Source organism: Lucilia cuprina, chromosome 4 (genome assembly GCF_022045245.1).
Source record: "Lucilia cuprina isolate Lc7/37 chromosome 4, ASM2204524v1, whole genome shotgun sequence".
Classification (NCBI taxonomy): domain Eukaryota; kingdom Metazoa; phylum Arthropoda; class Insecta; order Diptera; family Calliphoridae; genus Lucilia; species Lucilia cuprina.
Window position 1 is genome coordinate 95,123,903 of NC_060952.1, and position 16,599 is coordinate 95,140,501.

Consider the following 16,599-nt stretch of genomic DNA (forward strand, 5'->3'; position numbering starts at 1 on the left):
AATTAAGCATGTAGAGCCCGGTGTAAATAAGAAAAATAAAAGGGGGACTTTTTGATACTTTTTCATTCTTAAACAGGAAAATTTTTGAATTTTATATTATAAGATCCATAAACTTGAAATTAATCGTATAGAGCCCGGAGTTAATAAGAAGATAGATATTAAATTTAAACCTTTAGTAATTTTTCTTTTTATACCCTTCACCTTCGGGTATAGTTTGTCATTCCGTTTGTAATTTCTATAATATAATTTCCGACCCTATAAAGTATATATATTCTGGATCCTTATAGATAGCGGAGTCGATTAAGCCATGTCCGTCTGTCCGTCTCTCTGTTGAAATCAGTTTTTAGAGGTCCCCAGATATCGGCGAGATCCAAATCTGCCATAATTCAGTTAGACATGCTTTCGGGAAGATTGCTATTTAAAATCAGCAAATTCGGTCTATAAATAACGGATATATGAGCAAAAATCCGATACAGCCTCTGAAAATTTCATCAAAAAAGCCACATTTTTTTCATGCTTTGTTAAAAAAGCAACAACAACACTGTGAATTGGATAAAGATGTACATGTGCGTGTGGAGATGTATTTGGTTTTATTCAGCTGTGTATTTTTTGTATGTTTGGATGCTGTTCTGTTCTCACGTAGGTAAGTGGGTATAACAAGAACAAGGAGATAAAGCAGTAATATGTTGGTAATACAGCTCATATTTGTTTGAGGGTGGTAATACAGTTTGACGGTTGTATTACAGTACAACAGTTAATATTTCTTTCTGCTACAGTTTATATTTGTTTGTGTGTATGTTATGTGTGACATGTGTGCAGAGATACAAAATAAATAAAAACTGTTTTTTAAAACATACTTGGTGAAGGGTATATAAGATTCGGCACAGCCGAATATAGAAATATTACTTGTTTTAACTATTAATTTTTCTCAACAAAAGTTTCAAAGCTTCCGAGTACGGGAAACCGTACAACGAGGGAGATGAATGATATTCCTTCTCTTTCTCTCTCACGCAAATTAAAAGTTTCTTAGACCTGGTTAACACTTTTTTTGGGGAAAACTTTTGATTTTTGTGTATGAGAGAAAGAGAAAAAAATATCAATCATCTCTTTCTCTCACACACAAAATCAAAAGTTCCCCAGTGTAGACCGGCACCTAGTGTAGATCGGCAGTTATTCTTCTCATTCGTACAACAACAAATCAATGCAATAAATACGTAGTTTCTGAAATAAAAGTTTCTATGTGTGGACATTAAGGAAACTTTAAAAGAGAATTAAAAAAAAGTTTCTCAACAAATTTTTTCTAGTGTGGATCAGTTCTAAGAATTACATTTTAATGAAGTGTATTTCGACAGTCCGCTTTCTTTTGAAGATTTGGCTGCTATAGATGAAGTTTCCTTTAAGAGTTTATTGAGAGTCACATTTCATTTGAAAAGTTTTCCCAAGAAGAGTTTCTCAAGTGCTAGTTTTCTTTAGAAAATTTTGCTCTAAAATTTGTTTTTTGAGAATTTTCTTAAGACCAAGATTCTTTAAAAAGTTTTTCTCGGTAAAGTTTGTAGAGAAATGTTTCTATAATTGCTTTGAGACAAATAATTTTTTTTAATCCTCTGGTTTTTGTTGAAAACAATTTACATTTTTTATAATTTTCAAAAATAATTTTCTTTCGTTGTTGTAATACATTTTTATTTTTCGTAACTTATTTTCTAAATTTTTTAGATTACAGTGATTTTTTTTATGCAACTACATACATACATCCATACATACTTATGTATATGTATTATATAGTTTAACCATATGTTTTTGTTTTTCAAGAAATTGCACAAATTATAAAAGAAAAATAATTTAAATAAAAATTGTGGTCTATACAAATTAAGGAAAATTGTTAGTAAATAGTTAGTTAAAAGTAGAAATTATAATAAAATTATTTTTAGTAACATTTATAAATGGTATCAGTCTCCAGGCAAAACCATCTTTATATGAGTATTTTTTTTTTTGTTTTTAATTTTTATTCATCAATGGACAACAGGGAAAAGGAAGCCGGTTTTTGTTGGCTTGCGAGTCTACGCACTGGTTTTAATTAAGCTGGAAATATTAAGATATAAATAAAAGATAAATTTAATTAAATGTTTTATATTTTCCTATTAGCATAAAATTGACATACCGTTTGTTGTGTGTGTGTGTGGGGGGAAGGTGTTTTTATGTTTAGATATTATTACTCTTGTTTATCTTTTGTATTTTATTTAAACAATTTTCGTCTTTATAATTAATTACACAAAAATTTCTACAAAATCATTAGGAGTATAGCGTATGTATGTTTGTATTCATATGTATATATGATGAAGGTGTTAATTATGCTCCAATAATTTTTTGGAAACTGTTTGCTTCGTTTTTGTTGATGAATTTTTTGAGATGAGTAACAATATTTTTTTTTTTAGTTTTAATTACTATTGGCCGCTTTCTTATACAAACAAACAATAATGAGATATGATTTGTTTTTGTTTTTTTTTTTGTGTTATTTTAGTTTTTTTTTAAATGTTTGTTGTTGTTGCTGTTTTTTATACTATGCCACATTTTTTCAATATAATTTTACGCTTTCGTGCCGTTGTACTTTTCTGCAATTTTATAGTGCCCGGCGTGGACTTTGATTTGGTAAATGTAGGACTAAATGCACTAATGGTCTTGTGACTTTCATGACTATGCGTACCGTTAATTTGAGAGCCCTGCTGCTGCTGCTGTTGCTGTTCCGTATAGGAGGCCTGACTTAGTTGATGACATTTGGTGGCCAAATAACGAAATACGGAAGCCACATTAACATCCTCCTTAACGGAGGTTCTTATAAGACGACAATTCAATTGCTGAGCTAATGATTCGACTTCATCGGCCGTCACTACGGCCTGATCAATGAGATCGATTTTATTTTGAACTATCACTGTGGGTATTTCTTGACATTCATTTTCTACTTTACGCTTCCACTCACGCACAGCTTCGAATGAAGCTCGATCTGTGGTAGAGAAGGTGAGAACGCAGGCTTGAGCACCTCGATAGTAGGCTTTGGTGATGGCATCGAATTCTTCTTGTCCCGCTGTATCCCACAGCATAATGCGCACATCCTCACCATCGATTTCGATTTGTCTTTCTAGGAAATCTACTCCTATGGTCTTTTTATAATCTTTTGTAAAGATTCCCTTACAGTAACGTTGTATCATCGACGATTTACCCACTCCACCATTGCCCACTATTACCACCTTAATGGCAAATTCTATATCATCTTCTCGCATAGTGTTAAACATTTGTGTTTTGTGTGTGTTATTAACTTAAATTTTTTTCGCCAAAAATTTCACTTTTCTTAAAGGTCTTTTAATTTTTAAATTAATTCTTTCTATATTATCTGACAACTTAATTGCAGTCAACTGATCATTAATATCGTTTTCTAACGTAATTTTCGATCTTTAAACAAAATACAAAATGTTTGCATAAGAAAAATCTGGATTTTAATAAATTTTCTTTTTGTATTTGTTGGCGTTTTCTTCGTTATTACTTGTTTCTGACAACTCGTTGTCGGTAGAAACATTCACTTTCTTTTTCATTGATTTCTCTGGCCAAGATCAGTAACATTTTTCATGCGTTTTTCCAAGCATGTTATTTATTATTACTATCATTATCTATTAACCGGTTCCAATGCGTTAGTCTTCAGTTAGTTTGTGTGCGTTGCTAAATTCATTCGTTGCGTATGCTGCTGGAAAGACAAACAAAAACAACATTATTAATAATAAAAAAATGTTAATATTTAGTAAGACAACTTGTGCTGTTTGTGTTTAAATCGTTTTGTTTTTTCTTTTAACTTTATATATCTACAATATTTATAAATATGATCGGCAGAGCAACCGAATATATGAATGATCTTAATAATGTGTAAATTCTTAAAATATTTAGTATTGACCTAACTTTAGTATTTCCTATCTTTTTGGCACTACATGGATTGTGCATCAATATAACTGCTTAATTTTTTCGATCAGAAACGAATCATACCAAAAGAATTGCATCTCATAGAAAGCGTTCTGGATCGATCGTAACATAAAGTTTATAAGAAAAGATTTAGTTTAGAAAAGTTTTGCTCTATTTCCTTAAGAAAATTTGCACTAAAAGAGATTTTTTAGAAAACATGTTTCTTTAGAGAAGCTCTCGACGAAGTTTCTGTAGGATTTTCTCGAGCTGATGTTTACATTACAAGTTTGGTTAGGTTACCAACTTAGGTTGGGTTATCACAAGATCAACGTCTTTTTGTAAATATATCTGTAATAAGAAGAGAAATACAGGAAAATGTAGAAAAGAGAGAAAATAGAAAAGGAAGAGAAGAGATGTGAGAGAAGACCGCTGAGGAGAAAGACCAGTCTTAATTGCCATGGAGTAAAAACATGTAAACGCTAGATTACGTCCTGATTTATGTGAATACGAAGGGGCGCACCCATTTTGACAAATTAGTGAACGGCAGAAGACGTTCCAATAGAATATTTGACAATTCAAATAGAACACCAAAGTGGGCTGATCCAATTGTTCGAATTGGGGTCTCTGACAAGGCAGGACAATCGCAGGAAAGATGAACCATAGATCCTTCTTAATCCTCATTTTGACAATTCCTACAGAAATCATTGAATGGTAGGCCAATGCGTCTAGTATGGTTCCCAAATTGACAGTGGCCAGTAACAATCGATATGAGCCTTTCTATTTGTAGTCTAGGCACTTCTTTTGACAAATTAATGAGTGCCAACAGGCGTTCCAATTGAATATTCGACAATACGCCAAAGTTGGCTGATCCAATTGTTCGAATTGGGGTCTCTACAAAGACAGGACAATCTCAGAGAAGATGAGATATAGATTCTTCTTTAGCCTCATTTTGACAATTCCTACAGAAATCATTGAATGGTAGGCCAATGCGTCTATTGACAGTGGCCAGTAACAATCGATATGAGCCTACCTAGTCGTAGTCTTGGCACTTATTTTAACAAATTAATGAGTGTCAAAAGGCGTTCTAATTGAATTTTCAAACAATTCGAATAGATCGCCAAAGTAGGCTGATCCAATTGTTTGAATTGAGGTCTCTGCAAAGGCAGGACAATCTTAGAGAAGATGAGATAAAGATTGTTCTTCATCCTCATTTTAACAATTCCTACAGAGATCATTGAATGGTAGGCCAATTTACCGTCGTAATTGGAACACCGCGTCCCCTGACCAAATTAAGGGTGATATTTGAATGTCTCGCCATCTCATTGAAAGACGTCTGACATTCATGGACAATTCTAGTGTTCACGCGATCATTGGTCACTAGCAATAGATAGGCAGATTTCAGTGATCTGCCTTTTTATTACAAAAAGTGAGAGACGTCTAGCATTCATCGAAAATTCTTGTGTTCACGCGAACATTGGTCACAAGCAATAGATAGGCAGTTTTTAGTGATCTTCTGACCAAAATTAGGGTGATGTTTGAATGCCTTGTCATTTCCTTGAGAGACGTCTAGCATTCATAGAGTGGCATAGAGTGGTAGTTTTCAGTGATCTGCCATTTTATTACAAGAAATGCAACACCATACGAATTCCCGTGTCCCCTGACCAAAATTAGAATGATGTTCGAATGTCTTGTCATCTCATTGAGAGACGTCTAGCATTCATGGACAATTCTAGATATGGAAAACACACCAATTATGGATTTAACAGCAGCTTGACTATCGGTATAAATTCTGATATCCCGCTTAGATATCCGATAGTAACTTAGCCAATATAAATCCCTCTTTATAGCTGATATTTTATTATTAAGTCGGAAAGAGATTTCTGACAGAATTTTAGTTGGTCATAATAATTAGAAATCACCTAATTCAGAGAATTATCTTAGAGTCATTTATATTCACATGCAATAGTTTCCTTCTGAAATAGAGTTTTATATTCGAAATATAACAAAATACTAGGTAATTTTGTAAGAAACTACTTTTGGCCACCCTGCAGATAGATCATAAACTTTTTGTACCCATAAAACAACAAATTGTAAAAAATTTAATTTTAATAAAAAAAGCCAACACACAAAATTTCTTTCTATTTTCTTTACTACATTTGTTATTTTTTTATAATTTAACAACTTTTCTAAAATTTTTTTCCTATTGCATTTTTGTCTATTCATATTTTTTTCATTCATTCAACTTTTAACACCTCTTCAAAAATATTCATTCTCTCACTCTCTCAACCGGTGTCTTATAATATTATCGTGACATCTGTCAAGTTAAGTTGCATTATAACGGTATAAAAATATATATACATACATGTTAATGTATTTAAGTTTGACATTGTTATGATAATAATTTGGTTTTATTTAAGTTGTCATTTCGAAGAGAAATTCTTTCAACCATAAGTCGTATAAACACTTGAAGCTTAGTGGAAAGAAATGTGTTTCTCATTAACATTTTTTAATTATATATTTTATTTGTTTAACATTAAAATTCATTTCCTCAATATCCGGCCTATTTTTTATTTATTTTTTTTTTTTGTTGTTGTTTAGTGAAAACTTTATTAAGTTATTTTGGTATAAAAACCATCTGTAATATAATAAATCTTATTGAAATATCTTACAAATATAGTGATTTCTTTTAATTACATTAATCATCATATTGTCTAATATTAAGAGTCTTAATTAAAGGCAGTCCGTTACTACTATATTTCCTGTTGATATAATAGTGCAGTCAAATTCTCAGATTCTCGAAGATCGGTTTGATACTGCTGCAAAGGAGACATTTTTCGCTATTTTAGCTTAGTGTCGGGTTTCTTCGTACCAGTCAGAAAAGAGTTGGTACGAATGATGAAATAAATAAATTAGTATGTTGAAATAATAGTGCTCATTCTGTTATCACTATCTACCAGTCCCAAAATGGTTTTCTTTTCTACAAACATTCCCCGTTTTCCTGATATTCTTGTCTCAGTTTCAGAACGGCTTCGTTTGTACCTATCGCTTAGTTAGCACATTAATAGTTTACTCTTCTGTAATCAGTTGGGTATTTTGGTTCTAATGTGTAATTTTATCTTAAGTTAAAATGACCAAAACCGGGCATGTAATCAATGTATTCTGGATATATTGGAGGTCATACAACAGAAACGGAAATAAGTCTTTAGACATTAACTGATTTAAAAATGAACCATAACTGAATAAGAACTGATCCAAAAAATAACTATAAATGAACTGGAACTGAACTGCAATTAGAACTAAACTGGAACTAGAACGGAAATATAGAACAGAACTAGAACTAAAACAGAACTAGAACAGAACTGGAACAGAACTAGAACAGAACTAGAACAGAACTAGAACAGAACTAGAACAGAACTAGAACAGAACTAGAACAGAACTAGAACAGAACTATAACAAAACTAGAACAGAACTAGAACAGAACTAGAACAGAACTAGAACAGAACTAGAACAGAACTAGAACAGAACTAGGACAGAACTAGAACAGAACTAGAACTGAACTAGAACTGAACTAGAACAGAACTAAACTAGAACAGAACTAAGTAGAACTGAACTAGAACTGAACTAGAACAGAACTAGAACAGAACTAGAACAGAACTAAACTAGAACAGAACTAGAACAGAACTGAACTAGAACTGAACTTGAACTGAACTAGAACAGAACTAGAACAGAACTAGAACTAGAACTAGAACTAGAACTGAACTAGAACAGAACTAGAACAGAACTAGAACAGAACTAAAACAGAACTAGAACAGAACTAGAACAGAACTAGAACAGAACTAGAACAGTACTAGAACAGAACTAGAACAGAACTAGAACAGAACTGAACTAGAGCTGAAACTGAACTAGAACTGAACTAAAACTAAAATAGAATTGAACTACAACTCAACTAGAACTGAAGTAGAACTGAACTAGAACTGAACTAGAACTGAACTAGAACTGAACTAGAACTGAACTAGAACTGAACTAGAACTGAACTAGAACTGAACTAGAACTGAACTAGAACTGAACTAGAACTCAACTAGAACTGAACCAGAACTGAACTAAACTAGAACTGAATTAGACCGGAAACTGAACAAGAACTGAATTAGAACTGAAACTGAACTAAAACTGAACTAGAACTGAACTAGAACTGAACTACAACTCAACTAGAACTGAAGTAGAACTGAACTAGAACTGAACTAGAACTGAACTAGAACTGAACTAGAACTGAACTAGAACTGAACTAGAACTGAACTAGAACTGAACTAGAACTGAACTAGAACTGAACTAGAACTGAACTAGAACTGAACTAGAACTGAACTAGAACTGATCTAGAACTGAACTAGAATTAAACTAGAACTGAACTACAACTGAACTAGAACTTCGGATTATTTTTTATTTTAAGGCAACCAAAACTGAACAGGAAAGGAAATTAAAAAACCATACAACATTTAATTGATCTAATGTAGATTAATAATAACTTTTAGAAGTTCTTAATGCCAAACAAATTCATCAAACCAATACAATTTACTGCGAATATTCCAGTACTAAAACCAAATTAACATTTAAAACGCAAATGGTGTAACATATTTATGCCAATTATAATTATGATATGGTTTTTTTTATAAACATATAAAGATTTCGTTGAAACAAACTATAAAAACGATAGATGATGGTTTTTCTTGTTTTGTCCGTTCGTTCGTTCGATGATCTTTGTTTTGTTATTATTATGTTAATTAAGGCCAGTGTTCATTTTAAATGGGTTTAAAAGCCAAGTCACATTTTTTATATACATATGTACATACATACGTAGTGGCATATATTTATTATTGTTTTGTGTGCTTGTGTCAATTCGTAAAATGATTTAAACCTTTTTTTTTCCTACAACTTTTTTGGGGGAATATAAAGGTGAAATACATAAACTTATAAATTGTATTGTATTAATGTTATTTTTTGTATATAATTTCGATGGGTGGTTATTGTTATTATAATTCTTATTATTAATTTAAAAGAAAACTAAAATATTCAATTGATTGTTTTTTATGCACGAGTTTATTTAATAAAGAAATTAATATCTAGCAAAATATGTATTTATGTGATTCATAATTTCATTTATGTATTTATCATTCATGAGACATTTTTTTTTTGGCTAATCATTTACTTATTAATCTTCTTAATATATATTTGGGAATTTTGCAATTCTTTTTGTTTGTATATGTATACGTATTTAATTATGTTAAAAACTTGTTAAGAAATGAAATAATTTGCCATAAGCAATATGTTTAAGACAAAAAATAATATTTAACACCTTTGGTTCGAAGATCTTTTGAATAATTTTGCATTTGTTTAAATCAATTTCTAATGTCAGTTTTTAGTCTACGAAATAGATGTTGCTAGAAACACTCCCTATTAAACTTTCCTGCCTGCCAGTATAGAACTTTTAAAGTTTTGCTTATTCTGCTTTAAAAAATCTTTAAAAATTCTAGTTCAAAACAACATATTTCAAAGGAATTTCAAAATAAAGCCATTAAAATCATCTTTATACATCAATAAATGTTTGTATACATGTACATATTATCTGTAATTGCTTAAACAATCATTTTCAATTAAGTTTATAATTTACGAATTGATCAATAAATTCTTAATGATACTGACATGTACAATATTCATTTTAATTTGATTCATTATGCAGTTACGTTATTCTAACGACATATAACATTAAATAGTATGTATGTGGGTCATTTGGAAAGTTTTGGGTAAAATTATATTTGTTCAAACTAGCAGAGAGTGATAAGACTAATCCATAGTTGATTATACTAAGACATTTTAAAGATAATATGCAGACATTTTGAACCAACAGACGGAAACGAATCGAGTACCAACTAGCTATTTAGAACAACACTATTAAAGTAGTTATTTTACTGAAGGATCAAAATCAATTACGAATGCAGATTTTTCACATGAGTATAATCTTCATTAGTTTGTAATTTAATATAAGGTCTAGCGTCTTTAGACGTAATTTACGTCAACGTAATCTGTTTTCTAACTCGATGCAGCTAAGACTTTTCTATGCAAAATTCACATCTATTTGATTTTTACTACGGATTAGGAAGAAAAATTAACGAAAACTATTCCAGAACATATGTGTTTACTCATCAATATCAGAGAAATCTAACCAGAATAAGCTACCTCTTCTCTGTGTAATGCTAAGTACTATTTTCACCACTTTGAATACTGACCACTTCGATAAACTCAGTGTCTTGATTGAGGCAATAACTGTTTCAACAAAAAACTGCGATTGCATTATTATAGAGTGCCAAACTTTTCGTATCATCCCACCAAAGTCATCGCGGAATCTCTTGCCATGTTAAGTTTCTCACTAGCAAGAGAACTCACCGACACCTACGTCGGCATAACGCTCTCAACCTGCAAACTTTCTGTACGTGAAAAACTAAAAGAGATGGTGAAACTTTTCCCAATAAGACTGTAATGCAATCCAGGATACCTGGTAATACCATCGCGGAATCTCTTGTCAGTTGGTTTCCCCACCAGCACTAGCAAGAAAACACACCAACCCCTTCAACCTGCAAACGTTCTATACGTTAAAAACTATATAAGCTTGCGTAATAAGATGGTCGACTGAGGCCACCTGAAGACAAGCTAGGATCAAGCCGTATTTCAACACACAAAGATCTTAAGCCCTTCATTATACTAATAATGTTATTCTAATTAGCCATTTCTTGAACAATTTAACGGATCTATCGTAGGTTGATATGCGAAAGAAACACTCCAAATATGTAGAGACAATGCAAATATTAGATCAAAAACTTAATAGAGAATATGTTTAACGTATTCTAGAGTTTGTGACAAAATCGGAGTAAAGAATAAAGTTCATAAGAAGAAATTTGAACTCGAAATGGATCTATCACGGTGTTCGGATTCTAAAAAGATGTAAGATGAAAAAGTTAATCATCTATGAAGACGAAATAAATGCAACTAAATATATGAGAGTTTAATGAAAGTTGAAGGTCAAAGTTCATGGTCGTTCGGGAATTCGAACAACTGGTAATTTCTTAATAACCAGTCATGATTTCTATCAAAATTAATATAAAGACCAAAGACGTTGATAGATTCAGAAGAAGGAAATCAAAGGTGGTGAAGTTTATCGAATTCAAAACTAATTTGCACAAAAACTTGCTATATGACCCTCGTATAAAGTAAAGATTTAGTCGTATTATTTAAAATTTTATTATCGATATAAAAGCAAAACTCTAGGTAGATTAGTCGACGACGAACGTTAAAAATATTTTGAGAATACATAGTTAATTTAAAGATGGCATAACAATTTTGTTATTGAAACGATGATTTCCCATGTTGATTTTTTCTTGCATATTAAACTTTAACTGCATGCATGTGGAATTCCATTAAGTACTTTTCCACTGCCTTTTAACTCTTTAGTGTTTTTTTGTTGTATTTCCTACTACAATTTTTGTTTCGCTGATAGCCTCTCCCAAGTTTTTTTTCCATACTTTAGAGATAGATTCTTTTCTTTTTTTGCGCAAAATAATAATGGTTGTTGGTTGTATTACATATTAGAAACAATTGCTAAATGATTGTTGGTTGGTTACACTATTTTGTTCTCGTTGTTCTTATTGTTGTTTTGTTGTTATTTAAAATAAAACAGCTGCAGTGATCTGTATTTCTGTTGCCTTTTGTTTTTGATCTTGTTTTAAGTTGTCGTTATTGTGTTGTGTTAGTTGTGTTATTTCTTCTATTGATCATAATGATGTTGTTGTTGATGTTGCTGATGATGATGGTGTGTAGTAGTAGTGAGTGAATTAGTCTCTATTATCTATCTGTGCATTGCTTCTATGATTTTTTTTGTTGTTGTTGCTATACGTACTTCTACACTTACTAGAAGAGTATAGAGTTGAGGCTCCTACTTAAGGCAATTATGAATAAATTTCTCATATTTCAAATCTCATACACTACATAAATGGGCACTTCTAACGGTACAATAGCTTTTATTGCACGATACACAGAGGTGAGAGACGTGTGCTGAAAAGAAACAATTGTGAATTTAGCGAGGAAAACGAGTGTTGCCATTTGCGAAAAAATTTTAATGATGCGTTAGCGAAGATTTGAACGTTCATTATTGCATGCCGCATTTGTTTTTTGTTGGGTAAGATCCATTCCATTTTTATGTTTATCCTTGTGATAGCATTTCTTGCTGAAATTAGTCAGTATTTTTAATCCGATCTTACGATCAATTTTCTATTTGATACAATTTTTTTTTGTTCGCCGATATTCTACAAGATCAGCTGTACTTTTTCTTTGGAAATATTATTTATTTTTGTGTCTTCAAGAAATCCAAACACTTAAATCAGGGGACACATTATTGAAGCGATCGAAATCTCCATCATTTTTTTGTTTTGTTTTTATTGGTTCATAGTAAAACAAGTAGGAAAGTACAGTCGGGCATGGTCGACCATATAATACCCTACACCAAGAGTATATTTTTAAAATTTTTAATTTTATTTTAACTTTTATGTTGAATATTATTCCAAAAAAAAAATTTAAACAATTTATTGATAAAAAAAACCGAAATTTCTAAATGAGGCTTTATATAGGTCAAATATGGGCCGATCCTCGGTAAAAGGAGTTGTAAGGAAATATTTTTACAACTCAATTTTAGACGTTTAAGACATTTTTTGAAGGGGGGTTTGTATGGGGGCTAGGGTCAAATAGGGGCCTATCCTTACGAAAATCTGCAGTGTCATTCATACTTATATAAAACTTATTTGTACCAATTTTTAGAGAGATAATAGAATATTTGACGTAATTATGGCATAAAAAGTTCAAATCGGGAGGTTCGGTTGTATGGGGGCTAGGTGAAATAATGGACCGATTTCAACCATTTTCAATAGGCCAAAAAACAATCTTGGTCCAAATTTCATCAAATTTTCTTGAAAATTGGGCCTGTACCTTGCGCACAAGGTTTACATGGACAGCCAGCCCGACAGACGGACGGACGGACGGACATGTCTTAATCGACTCAAAAAATAATTCTGAATCGATCGGTATACTTTAAGGACCAATATTTTTGTATGTTTTAAACATCAGCACAAACGTATAATACCCTCCCCACTATAGTGGTGTAGGGTATAAATACCAGCACAGATTCCTTAACTGCCAAGCCATCTATCTGGTGCGAAATCTATATATAACCTATTGATACTAAACCATCTATTTGGTGCGAAATATATACCTATTGACGAGTTGGTCCCAGAAGTTTTAAGAATGTCGGACATGCCACTGTTGCATAGTTTACTTTTTATTTTCAAAATCTAGGAAACATTAAATCATTATAAGAAGGATAAAAAAGAAACAGAGCCAATCATATATAATTCTTAAGAAAAAAATGGACCAGGTCATTTGCGTAGAGAATCTTTTTTACTAGACATTATCTGAAGAATATTATTCATGAAGAAAGGAGAACAAATAGAATAAAGAAAAGAGTGAGTAGGGACAAAGCGAAAAAGGATGCCTAACTAGTAATATTGTGGAACCAAATCTCAAATGTTGACTCTTCTTCATTCTTCATTATGACAATTTCTGCAAAAGTCAAAACATTGATGAAAGCCGGATAAGAAGAAGCTGAGTCACTGATTTAGATCTTTCAAGAAAAATTTTTTAGAAGAGTTATTAGTTTCAATTACATCATCATGTCCATTTACCTAGAAGCAATGGATTTAAAGTCCCAAAGAATCAAAAACTATTTATGTAGTTTTAGCAATAGCATTTTCGCACGATCAATTCGATAAAGTCAACTGAATTCTAATACGAACTCAATAGCCTAGAGGTCAGCAATCTGGATGGGGAGGGGGGCAGGTTTTGTTTTTATGTATGTACTCTATTACTAGATCGAACTCTAACTCTAACTCTAATACGAACTCAATAGCCTAGAGGTCAGCAATCTGGATGGGGGCGGTTTGTTTTTATGTGTGTACTCTATTACTAGATTCGAAAGCGTTTTCTTTAGAAAAGTATACTTTGGTCAAACTCGAACTCAATAGCCTACAGGTCAGCCATCTGCGGGGTGAGGGTTTGGAGTTTACTATGTTATTCGATTCGAAAGCTTTGTTAAAAATACAACACAAATCTTTTTATCTACTTTTTAGAAACTCCGCCGGAAGCAGCAATTACTGTTCATATGACAGAGTTGCTTAAAACTGTAATAAATTCAAGCTTCAGTGACAACATTCTTCTTCATACACATCTACAACATTATCTAAACAACAATACCTATATAATTAATTTATTTTAATATTATTATTACTAATTTCAAAATTGCAACACAAAAAAACACTTTGGCAACACTGATGTTGTAGCTATTGTTCTTAATACTTTTTTAATGTTGTATTTCTTTTGTTTCGACGTATTTGTTTGATGTTGTGACTGACGGTAACTCTCTTTTATTGTTTTTTTTTTTAGTTTTTCCATAAAAAGTAATAATTCTTTTTTTTGTTTGTATTATTCAATTGGTGTATATTAACATTTGTTTTTTAAACAAAATATAATTTTTTTTCTTATACAAGTAAGATGATTTATTATTCATCTTCATTTTAATAATTAATCAACACAATAGATTTACGTTTTTAAAACTCATTGAATTATATAGTAGTTAGTAATTAATTACGACAAGTTGTTGTATGCATACAACATTATGGTATTTGGCACTACAATATGCAAAATAATATAAACTTTTGTTGAATGCAACAAAATAACCAACCGACACATATACTTAGTATGAACATGGCTGTCGTTTGGCTGATCCCTTGTAGCCATAATGTGAGAATATTTAATTTTTAATAGTTTTTTTTCTTTCTTTCTTTATGCTTTTTTTGTTAACACATTCACATCATTGGTGTACAAGAAACAGATCCCTTGTAGTTTTGGCTTGAAAAAAAAACCTGTGTCTTTTTTTAGATAAATTTAATTATAAAATTGGAGTTTGTTGCGCTTTGAACCGTAGTGAAAGTCGTCTCTACATTTTTTACAACATTTTTTTTTAATTTATTTTTGTTTCTGCTTACATTTCTTTCTTCCTCTTTATTTGTGCAAAATTTCTTTCTATATATTGCTTTTTTCTTTTTCAAATTTTGTTTAATACTTTTTTCTTTATCGCGTTTTAACAAAAACTGCGCTTAAGAAGTTATTTCTATTTCTATTTTTTTGTTAATTTTATCAGTTTAGGTTTTTTTTTTGTTATACACTTCTTTCCGTTAACAAGTTAAAAATAACAACAATTTCTAAGCGCTTCACCGGTTTAAACGTTGTTTACTTAATCACGTTTCTCCCAAGACTGACTTGTGCCACAGGTGTTCTCTCTTTTATTTTTTCTACATAAAAGTATTTGTTGCTTTCTGTTGATCGGTGTAGTTTGATGGTAAGACGTTCTTAACCTGGCTTAAACACATCAAGATGGTGTAAGCCATGGCACATTATGTTGAAAAACAAACGAAAAAATTGTAATAGTATGTGAGTTATTAAGAGAATTTAAGAGCGCGTGAAACAAATGAGCGTTCAGTGCAAAAATGCAGAGAGTTACTAACAATATGGTCAATTGATAATTTGTTGAATGAATGAAAAAAATTCTAATATATCACAGATTTTCTTTATTTTTCCATTTAAAGCGTTACAGCCATTTTTAAGTTTTCATACAAAAATATCGATTTTTGGTGAATAAAATAAGTGATCACAGATTTCCTTTATTTTGCCATTTAGAGCGTTATTTAAGGATCTACAGCCATTTTTAGTTTTTCATATAAATTATCGATTTTTGGTGAATAAAATAAGTGATCACAGATTTCCTTTATTTTGCCATTTAGAGCGTTATTTAAGGATCTACAGCCAATTTTAGTTTTTCATACAAATTATCAATTTTTGGTGAATAAAATAAGTGATCACAGATTTCGTTTATTATTCCATTTGAAACGTTATTTAAGGATCTACAGCCATTTTTAGTTTTTCATATAAATTATCGATTTTTGGTGAATTAAATAAGTGATCACAGATTTCCTTTATTTTGCCATTTAGAGCGTTATTTAAGGATCTACAGCCAATTTTAGTTTTTCATACAAATTATCAATTTTTGGTGAATAAAATAAGTGATCACAGATTTCGTTTATTTTTTCATTTAGAGCGTTATTTAAGGATCTACAGCCATTTTTAGTTTTTCATATAAATTATCGATTTTTGGTGAATAAAAAAAGTGATCACAGATTTCGTTTATTTTTCCATTTAGAGCGTTATTTAAGGACCTACAGCCACTTTTAGTTTTTTATATAAATTATCGATTTTTGGTGAATAAAATAAGTGTTCACAGATTTCGTTTATTATTCCATTTGAAACGTTATTTAAGAATCTACAGCCATTTTTAGTTTTTCATGTAAATTATCGATTTTTGGTGAATAAAATAAGTGATCATAGATTTCGTTTATTTTTCCATTTAGAGCGTTATTTAAGGATCTACAGCCATTTTTAGTTTTTCATATAAATTATCGATTTTTGGTGAATAAAATAAGTGATCACAGATTTCGTTTATTTTTCCATTTA

General features: G+C 31.1%; 1 protein-coding gene across 4 annotated transcripts; it reads right to left on the minus strand.

The window, feature by feature from the left end:
• Positions 1–1,997: 1,997 nt before the first annotated feature.
• LOC111676554 (ras-related protein Rab-23) lies at positions 1,998–15,353 on the minus strand. 4 transcript variants are annotated; one of them, XR_006940878.1, is made up of 3 exons: positions 15,078–15,353; positions 2,159–3,730; positions 1,998–2,079 (listed from the first exon to the last, which is right to left on the minus strand). XR_006940878.1 is itself a non-coding variant. In XM_046950813.1 (3 exons), exons 2-3 carry the CDS (start codon positions 3,285–3,287, stop codon positions 2,075–2,077), a joined length of 591 nt encoding a protein of 196 aa, XP_046806769.1. In that variant the 5' UTR covers positions 3,288–3,730; positions 15,078–15,353; the 3' UTR covers positions 1,998–2,074. The 4 variants fall into 4 exon arrangements, 2 of the variants coding, with proteins under 2 accessions (XP_046806769.1, XP_046806768.1); XR_006940879.1 differs by having other exon boundaries at positions 2,159–3,733; XM_046950813.1 differs by having other exon boundaries at positions 2,702–3,730.
• Positions 15,354–16,599: the final 1,246 nt, after the last annotated feature.